Source organism: Notothenia coriiceps, unplaced genomic scaffold (assembly GCF_000735185.1).
Source record: "Notothenia coriiceps isolate Sejong01 unplaced genomic scaffold, NC01 NC01_scaffold00037246, whole genome shotgun sequence".
In the NCBI taxonomy this organism is placed as follows: Eukaryota; Metazoa; Chordata; class Actinopteri; order Perciformes; family Nototheniidae; genus Notothenia; species Notothenia coriiceps.
In genome coordinates, this window is record NW_011369947.1 from 17,712,476 (window position 1) to 17,721,892 (window position 9,417).

A 9,417-nucleotide genomic window follows, 5' to 3' on the forward strand; every position below is an offset into this window, starting at 1 on the left:
GGGGGGGGGGGGAAATGCAGATGCGGGGGCTTCACAGAGAAACCACAAGCAGAGAGAGAATTGCAATAATGCAAAAAAGACAGAGAAGAGTAAGAAAGGAGTGTGAGAGAAATGATAAGAGTGGGCAGATATGTAAATACAGCGTGAACAAGAAGAGTGCAGGAAGAAGAAGACTAATCATGAAATAAGTATCAACATCACATTGCTGATTTAATACTCTACGACGTGCATACACTGTCAAAACACTTAGGTGAATCGTATAGGTCTTTAAGAAGAGGCGTCCTTCCAGTGTTTGTTATGTTCTACACTTACAGTACATCAAGTTCCACACACACACACACACACACACACACACACACACACACACACACACACACACACACACACACAATGTTGAACAAACACCAGGCCTCGATCAGAAGTGCTTTTTGTGAAATGTTTTACTAATGGTGTGTAGCTCCTAACTGTGGAGTGCTTAGCTCGGCAGATCAAACTGCCATTATTTAAATTACAGGAGTGGATGGACTTGATTTAAGACGGATTTAACAATTAACACTGCTAATCAAGCCAGCAAATTAACTGGCGTAAGACATGAAGGTACAATTAATGGAGCTAACTATAAGACATTAAAATGTACTCTTGGTCTCAATCATATCATTTGGTTAGGTGTATAATTCAGCATTTATCATTATAAAATGATAAAAAAAAAGAAGTCTATATATTTTAAAGGTATAATATGTCAAGCCATTTAAGCCTTATCTAAAAGCCTGCATGAGTGATATCATTACAAAACACTTCAAATTAATTTTATGAAACAGCATATGAAGAACAAATTGCCTGCATCTGCTTTCAAAATATTAAACCCTTTATGCCTTCCTCTTTGGTGAATAATATGCTTAAAGGAACTATATACTTAGAAACCCAAACTTGACATATACCGAGTCACTCTAAGATAGCAGCTCCTGCATTACTTTTATAACCAGGGTCAGTAAATGTGGAAAGTAGAAATAAACCTTTCCAGAGAGAGAGCTGTGATAATACCTCATAAATGCTTGCTGACCAGCAATTCTCAAAAAGACTAAGAAACTCTTTTGAGGGAAGGTGAAATATCTTTTTCTTTTCTTCTTCCCATGCCTCTAACCGGCTCATTCTTTTGAAACCAGTAGAAAAGGACCTGTGCTCAGAGACTAGCCTCAGGGGTCTGGAGCCAAAATTAAACCGGTCCCGTCTAGTTCGCTTTATCACCGTTAGGAGCAGACAGCCAGCGACCATGGAGCACACCCATCTACATTTATACACACACACACACAGCCGGGGTTAACTGGCACACTGGCACTGAGGGTGTGAGCCCCTCCACCCGCCATCTATGGGCTGGTTGCCAAAAATGCTCCACGTCCAAAAATACACACGCAACACACACACACCAACACACACGAACGCACACACACACATAAATCCCTAGCTTAGCCTCAGCCCAGTGCTGGGATTACCGGATTAGAACTCTATTCCATTATCTCCCCCCACTATACAGCACACACACAGAGACACACAATGCCACACTGTCTTGACCAGAGAGGACAGGCTGTAGAACAGTGTCAATCACAACACATGATATTTACACACAAGTGGATACAGTTACAGTTACCGAGTTGTGAAAAACAGCCACATATTTACTTTTGTATTTGGCATTACTAGACTCCTTCTGCATGAGACCTGGTTCTGAGCACCTACCCTTCAAACTCTGGAAAGACTGTTTCATAGCTGAACGTGACCTCTGACCTCATTGAGAGGCAAGATGGTGGGAAAGAAGAATTTTTCCTTCAGACGCCCAACGGCATCGAATAATTCCTCAAGGACACGGACATAAAAACGTACAGTGTAAACAGAAAGCAAGGCTACAGAGTTTTTCTTCTGTTACTCAAATTGTGATTTTACTCACTGGCGGCAATTTCATTCACGTAGCTTAACATCACAACTGTACAGCACACAAAAGGTTCAATCATTACACTCTGTCTCAGAATATAAAAGATTTATTCTCTCACGATTTCTTGATAAACCATTGAGATACAAAGTGCTTGGAGCGTTTTTGGGCCCTGCTGGTTCTGGATGTAAAAGTCCCACTCATTTCTCTGCAGACACTTTTAAAAAAGCACCTCAAAGGCTTAGTAATATTTGATTCTTTGATATTAAGACAAAAGGTAAAAGCCTGAGTAGATAAATGAGAGAAGGGAACTACGATTCTCAAGCTGCACTTTGGTAGAAATATCCAGTTCTGTAACAGGAGCACATATAACAGGTGAAAGCATAAAATGGTGCTACTGAGAATTTTTGTTTATGTGTAAAATATGCATTATTATAGTGCCCTGATTTGCTAGTTATTTTTGGCCAATGTGTATGAAACACAAAACATTGAGTCTGTTACCCAAGAGTCCTCATGCAATCACGTGAGCTAACTATCGCATTATGATTTTAATAGTTTCGTGCTTTTTTTCTCTCCATTAAAAAAAGGTATGTCTTTTACTTGTATAACATGTTGAAGGGAAATCATTATTTCACACATTGTCCCAAGATGTTAGAAGACAAAGAAAACAAAACAAATCACGAGACAATCAACATAAAACATCTGAAAGAATCTTCAAATCCCCAAAATGTAAGATAAATACAAAATAATTCCCACAGGGTCCCCTCTCCCTCTCTTTTAACCAAGGGGTCCTTGGCCTGAGAAATGTTGAGGACTCCTGAATATTTGTTTGTGTACTCATTAGTTTGCAGTCAGTTGGGATTTTTCTAGTTGTTGAGATAATATTAAAAGCTTGATTCCCAGTAAAGTGGATTTCTATAGAGCCGGTCTAATTGTGTCTTAAAAAGCGCACACTTTCCTCTTCTGGCTGGTGAAGGTGCCTCGTGAAGATTCTTCCTACATACTCCAAGTTTCTATACAAACCTGTACATGTGTGTCTCAAGCATTCATACAAAGAAACCACTGCTACAGTGAGTGAGTGTGTGTTTCTGTGAGAAGAGAAGAAGTGGCTGCAGAGCCAGTTGTCACTTACATAGTCATGGAAGGCCTTCGCCTCACTGGAGTGCTCACATGTCTCCCTTCGGTCTGGAGCCGCACAATACAAGTCCCAGAATACACTGAAAAGAGGGGCGGGGGGGGTTGGGACGAAGAGGTCAGAGGTTAGCATACAGAGCAATACAAGCAAATGTGTAACAGCTATTCATAACCCATCCACACACTCTCACTATCTCCCTAGCGCTCTTAAACTGCCTCTTATATACTTGAGCATCATTGTAAGAGGGACACAATGCCAGTGTCGCCCCCTCAATCAACCTCTCACTCACTCAAAAATACACACACACTCACTTGTGTTACAGTACATGCATGGACCATCCATTTCTTAGCTTCAAACATGAACTGTTAGACTTAAATCATGAATATAGAGCTAAACTCAATGACATATTCTTTTACCAGGGATGATAAGATTTGCTCATAAAATGATCTCCAAAAGGTCAAGGCAATAATAAGAGTTGACACAAAATGTCTCCATAATGGATATTTGTTTCAGTTTGTATAAACAGAGTAAGTGGAAAATCATCATCGCAAACGTGCTAGGCAACAACGCTGACGGATGGTGTGCTACCTGTCTAAGAGGCCTTCATTGAATCAGTCTTTGTGCATTGATTTAGTGGAAGTGCTATACACAGAGTGAAACAGCGACATGGCTAACGAGAGGACCAATCAGGCAGCCACTTCACAGAGCCCGGCAATCTGCGTTGCACACAGACATGTTGAAAGCCCAACATCTGGAATTGTTCGCACTTCTTAAGACATGCTAGATATGAGTGAGTTGATTGAGATCATTAAAGAGGCCCTATTATGCTTTTTGGGGTTTTCCTTTTCCCTTGGTGTGTTCAATAGGTTTTTGTGAATGTAAATGGTCTGCAAAGGCTACAATCCTGAAGTTCACACCAGAGGAAGTTTCTCTCCCGCACACTGCCTGAAACGCCTCCATTTGACTTCTTTGTTTACTTTGGGAACATCGTGACATCACTTTGTAACACTTTTGTTGGCTAGCGCTCCAAAACATTGTACATGATAGGGGCGGGACAACTCTAACAGGTTGACCAATCACAACAGAGCTGTTCAGCTGACCAATCAGAGCAGACTGGGCCCTGGTTTCAGACAGAGGGTGAAAAGAGGTGCTGCAGCACAGGCAGTATGAAGGGGACACGTCACAATAGAGGCACACAATACCCCTTCAAGAGGCATTTATACAATATTTTGATCTCTAAAAGTGTTTTCCTCCATCTCCTCTTTAGCGTATAGGACTGAGGGCTTGGTTGAGCTACACATGATAAGGTTGTCAGTGTGTTGCTCAAGGACACATCAACAGGGAGTAATTATTAAGAAGCTACAAGACCTGAACCTTCTATTCAACAAGGTTATCTGTCCTTTCACTGTAAGCCTCAACAAGGAGAGAAGGTAAAGAAAAGGATGTTTGCCCAGGTATAAAAAACAACATTATATATATTATTTATTTTATTTTGCAAAGAAACAACCTACATCTAGGTGTTGGCCCTTAATAAACAAGAGAAGACACTTATTCTCAAGATGTATCCGTGCTTTTTTTTTGCTTTTAGGTTATTATTCTGTTCCTTCATTTTCTTTTTATTAAAACATGTCCTTGGTCTCACATTGCTGATAGAAGAATGAACGCCAGGCTTTTAAAGCACCGACTCAGCAGAGCCCCCCCTGAGGTGAAAAGTTACACTCGATACTGTACTTTTCAAAGAGCATCTAAGAGTATATTTACCAGTCAGTAATTCTACATTTACAGGTTTTTAAATATGTGTTCCTTTGTAATATGTACACTGGTGATTTCAGTAATGTCCTTCAGCCACACAGTGAATAATATTCTTCATCCAGTGGCCCACTTTGTGTAGCTTTAATTTAATATTCCCCATAAGAGCAAGTAAAAAGGCTATAACAAATAATCACAAGAATTTAAAGAATCTGCGATAAAACACATTTTATTTGTATTTGGTGCCTCTACTCCAGTGGTTCTCAAACTTGTCCTGTCATTTCCCACTTTGAAGAGGTGGGCCTTTTCAAGCCCCAATCAAATGGTAGGCCAAGCTTAAAATGGTCAAATGTATCGTTCTATAACAGGGGTCTCCAACCTTTCAAAGCTACTTTCAAAAAATAAAACAAGTCGTGAGCTACTTTAACTCCTCTTTTTTAGTTTTTTGCAGTGTATATAATTAGAACATTTTAACATTATTGTATGCTGACCTTTAACCTTTGTGTGCTGTTTGGCTCTGTGGGACTCTTTTCAGTGTTTACTAAAAGAAAATGTATTCAATTTAATTATTTTAACCTGCTTTATTTGGGGGTGGACCCCCGGGAAGATTTCTTTTTTAAATGTTGAAGTGAAATGCATCAATCTGGTGCACTTTGAGCACAAAATTAAATGTATGATACAGCTCTCAACTCTCATATGAAAAAGAGCTGTATACTTTTCAATAATCCAAACATCTTTAGAATATGATCACAACCAATAACAAATCATTTACACTTGTTTATTCTTATGTTATAGTTTGCATTCTTTCTTTTTATTTATCCATATTTTACTAATCACTCCCCTTTTACTGTCCTATAGTACACATTGGAATGATTTCTTACTTTATTTTTTACAACTAGGCTATATTAAATAGATAAAGTCTCTCTCTCTCTCTCTCTCTCTCTCTCTCTCTCTCTCTCTCTCATCTCCAATCATCAAATCAATCTCATCATCATCTGATCTCATCATCTCTCTCTCTCTCTCATCATCACCTCATCTCACACATCTCAATCACACAATCATCTCACTCTCTCCAATCACTCTCAGTCACATCTCAATCTCTTCTCACAATCTCAAAGTCTCACAAAAGATACATCATCTCCATCATCAATCCCCATCTCTCATCACTCTCATCAAGAAATCAAAATCTCACAATACTCTTCCTCTCTCCTCTCTCTCTCTCTCAACTCTTCTCTCTTCACTCCTCTTCACTCTCTTCTCACTCTTCTCCTCCTCTCACTCTCTCTCACTCCTCTCACTCTCTCCTCACTCTCTCTCTCTCACTCGTATCTCAACTATCCCTCTCTCTCACGTCCTCCTCTCTCCTCACTCTCACACAGGCAGCCACACAGAGGCTGTGTGCTAAATATATATATATATTGTATTTTTTACAACTAGAGATTTTTACATATGTCTGTAAATTATTTTGGTTTCAGTTTTGTGTGAGCAGGCTCGGATTGGCCATCGGGAGATTCGGGACTTTTCCCGGTGGGCCGCTGCCGTTGGTGGGCTGCTGCCGTTGGTGGGCCGTTGGCTCTGGCATAGGTGGGCCGCAGACTTTCACAGCGCCGCTGTGCCGGTACCGCATCCGCCGCTTCAAACACCAGCCGTTGCGAGGCTCCGGCGCTGTGAAAGTCCACCGCCGTTGCGACTCTCCAGCTGTAACAGTCCACCACCACCCGCAAGGACCCAGGTTCGATTCCGGTCTGAGGTCCAAAAAATGTATTTAAAATAATTTTCTCCCGTTCATCGCGTCCATTCACGACCCACCTATCACACTTTGAGAAACGCTGCTCTACTGTGACATGTCTCCGTGCTTTAATGTTCAAAAAGGTCTTTACTTTTCTCATACTGCCTGTGCTGCAGCACTTCTTTTCGCCCTCTGTCTGAAACCAGAGCCCAGTCTGCTCTGATTGGTTAGCTGGCCGGCTCTGTTGTGATTCGTCAACCACTTAGAGATGTCCCTTCCCTTAGGATATCACATACAATGTGTTGGAGTGCTAGCCAATAGGAGCGTGAGTGTTACGTAGCGATGTCATTATGTTACAGAAGTAAGACATGTACAATTACACAAATGTAAGATGCTTTTGTTTCTTAGGTCTCAGTGAGTCTATTACTCTATTTGATGGAAAGAATAAGGCTGGATATAATCTCTATCCTCTTATTGTCAACAAATCCCCTGGAAAAGACTCAAAATAGGGGAGGGGGAGAAATCAGATTACTGATTACCAGCTGCATGTTAACCAGGGTTTTACAGTAAAACATTTTATAATTACTTTATGTGTTACTGATTTTCCTGCAAAAAGCTTGACTATGAACTGAACCTGCAATTTCAAAAACAAGTGAAACCACTGACCGGGGCTTAAGGTGATGACCGCAAGGGTCAAATCTTAGCCAGGGGCAGAAATGACAGGAGGGGGACGGGGGGGAGGAAGACAGCGGAGGGAGAGGTGACACAAAGGAAGATGGAATGCAACGGGTTAATCTGCTAAGAATCCCTCTCCCTCATGAACAAAGGAGAAAAGTGGGAGGTGAGGGGCACACAAAGGGTGACGAGAGGGTGAGGGGGGGAGGGGAGTCCATTCCCTAACCATCTGGATCTATTGTTTCAGGATCGGGGGTGAAGGGTGGAGAACTGGAGGAGGGGAGAAGACGGGGAGGGAGGGGTCACGCCCTCACAGAGTCTGGTCAACCCCAGACTGAGACTCTGCTCCACCTCCCACCTCTGGAAGTCATTTCAATCATGACTGGAGCACCAACAATAAGTCAAAATCTGGTCATTTTCAAAACATGAATCTGTTGATGTTCATTTATGAGTTGAACATGCTTAACATTTATTTGGCTCTTCCATGAGCCTTCAGACCATTCAAGCTAACGTTTGTGCATGTGACCGTACCTTTTTCTACCCAGATCTGACAAAAGAGGGCCATTTATCTGATTTTGCTGGCTGCCAATCATCACAAGCGTTATTCAGTTTAATGTTGCATGTTATTGGCCTATTACCAAATCAGCTACAACCCAATTATGGTGTTCTGACGTCAACTTCATGTATTTCACAGAGTTAGCCATTTATACTTTTTTAGCTACTATTGTATATCATTTTGTAAATGCAATAACAACATATTTTGTGTTAAAAAAACATTTGGATCTGGAAGAGAGGTGGTGGCATTTCACATTACCACACGATGGGTATCAATGAAGTAGGATAACTACTCATCAAATGAAGTGCTTTATTAGTGTCGCTATTACTGTAAGGGTGCTGGTGTTAGTAACGTAATAAAACAATACGTGTATGATGGTCACTAGAGTCCTGTTAATGATTGAGTATGTGTGGCGAGGTAGGATACACAGCTTTAGACATGTACTGTAAAAACTGTTTACTCACACAAGTAAACAACATGGATGGGCTTACTGTATCAAAACAAAGACTGGGAGAAAAAAAAGAATAGCAAACTGAAACTCACCACCACCACGAATGGAGGAATCCAGGAGGCTCCCCTAATGTAATATTCTTCTCCCATCGAATCTGGAGGAGAGGAGAGAAGAGTCACTTGTGGCCACTAGAGAGAGGATTATGTCTGCAGGTCCAGAGGTTAAGAACATATAATCAGTCAGTCTCAAACTGTCAATGGCCTCGGACGGGAAGATAGGCATCTATCTGCCTCTGTCGATCTCCATCTTGCTTCTGTTACATCTCTGTCCTGTCTGCTTTTCTTTACATATGAAAGGCTTTATGGATACGGGCAAGTCATGTACTCACTTACTGCCAGCCCCCAAAAGGGCTTTTAGGAGGAAATGTAAACAGTCAACACCATGCCTACATATGTCTACAATCTCCGAAGACAACTGCGTCAGATGTTTTTACACTAAGATTAACAATGGCAGACAGGGAGCATGATCTGGTGTAACTTTATAGGATTTCCTCTTGAATAATTAATGCAACAGCTCAGGTGCGGCAATCACGTTTAGCATGTTTGCTCTGACACCGCAAGTTGTTGTAAACATGCACTTTAGCTGTGTCATAGCGTGTGTAGTTTTACTACTGAGGAAAGCCGTTTTTATTCACAAATCACCAAGGCCAATGTAAAATCATCACTAATTCTTTATTTTCCTATCTAGCGCCAGTCTAGATACACAATTTAAGACAGAGAGAATAACAAGGATTGGCTCAGTGCTTTTGAAACAGCCTGTCCTCCTCCAAAAAACGACCAAATAGGTTGATTGTTCAGCAGCTTATTACGACCTATAGTCACGTTTGAAAGTTTAGCACCTCTAGTGGTCGTGTAAGAAACAACAATTTGCGGCATATGGGCTGATGCTACCGTTGATTGCAAACGCTCCGGAGGGTTGTATATTCACAAATAACCCTCTCTGGAAAATCCTAAATTGTAGAATACTTTGGCCATTAAAATGCTTTTGATTAGATTTCTAGCGAGAAGGGTATATTGTACTTTTAGAGTCCAGGTCCAGTGGATGTGTAGGATATATAGTTTGATAGATATTACGAAGATGATTTGAGGTCCCGCCAGGAGAACGTGTATATACTACGTCTTTCCCCTATTTTTATTTCTAT

General features: G+C 41.1%; 2 protein-coding genes across 2 annotated transcripts in view; both read right to left on the reverse strand.

Moving 5' to 3' along the window:
- Nucleotides 1–9,417, reverse strand: part of LOC104965963 (gamma-aminobutyric acid receptor subunit alpha-6-like) — a 599,227-nt gene that overhangs the window by 332,275 nt on the left and 257,535 nt on the right. The window lies entirely within an intron of this gene.
- LOC104966240 (single-stranded DNA-binding protein 3) overlaps nucleotides 1–9,417 on the reverse strand; it is a 64,922-nt gene that overhangs the window by 50,076 nt on the left and 5,429 nt on the right. The window contains exons 4-5 of the mRNA XM_010795423.1: nucleotides 8,309–8,370; nucleotides 3,054–3,138 (exon numbers count right to left, since the gene is read on the reverse strand). Coding sequence (XP_010793725.1) covers nucleotides 3,054–3,138; nucleotides 8,309–8,370 — 147 coding nt within the window. The remainder of the gene's footprint in view (nucleotides 1–3,053; nucleotides 3,139–8,308; nucleotides 8,371–9,417) is intronic.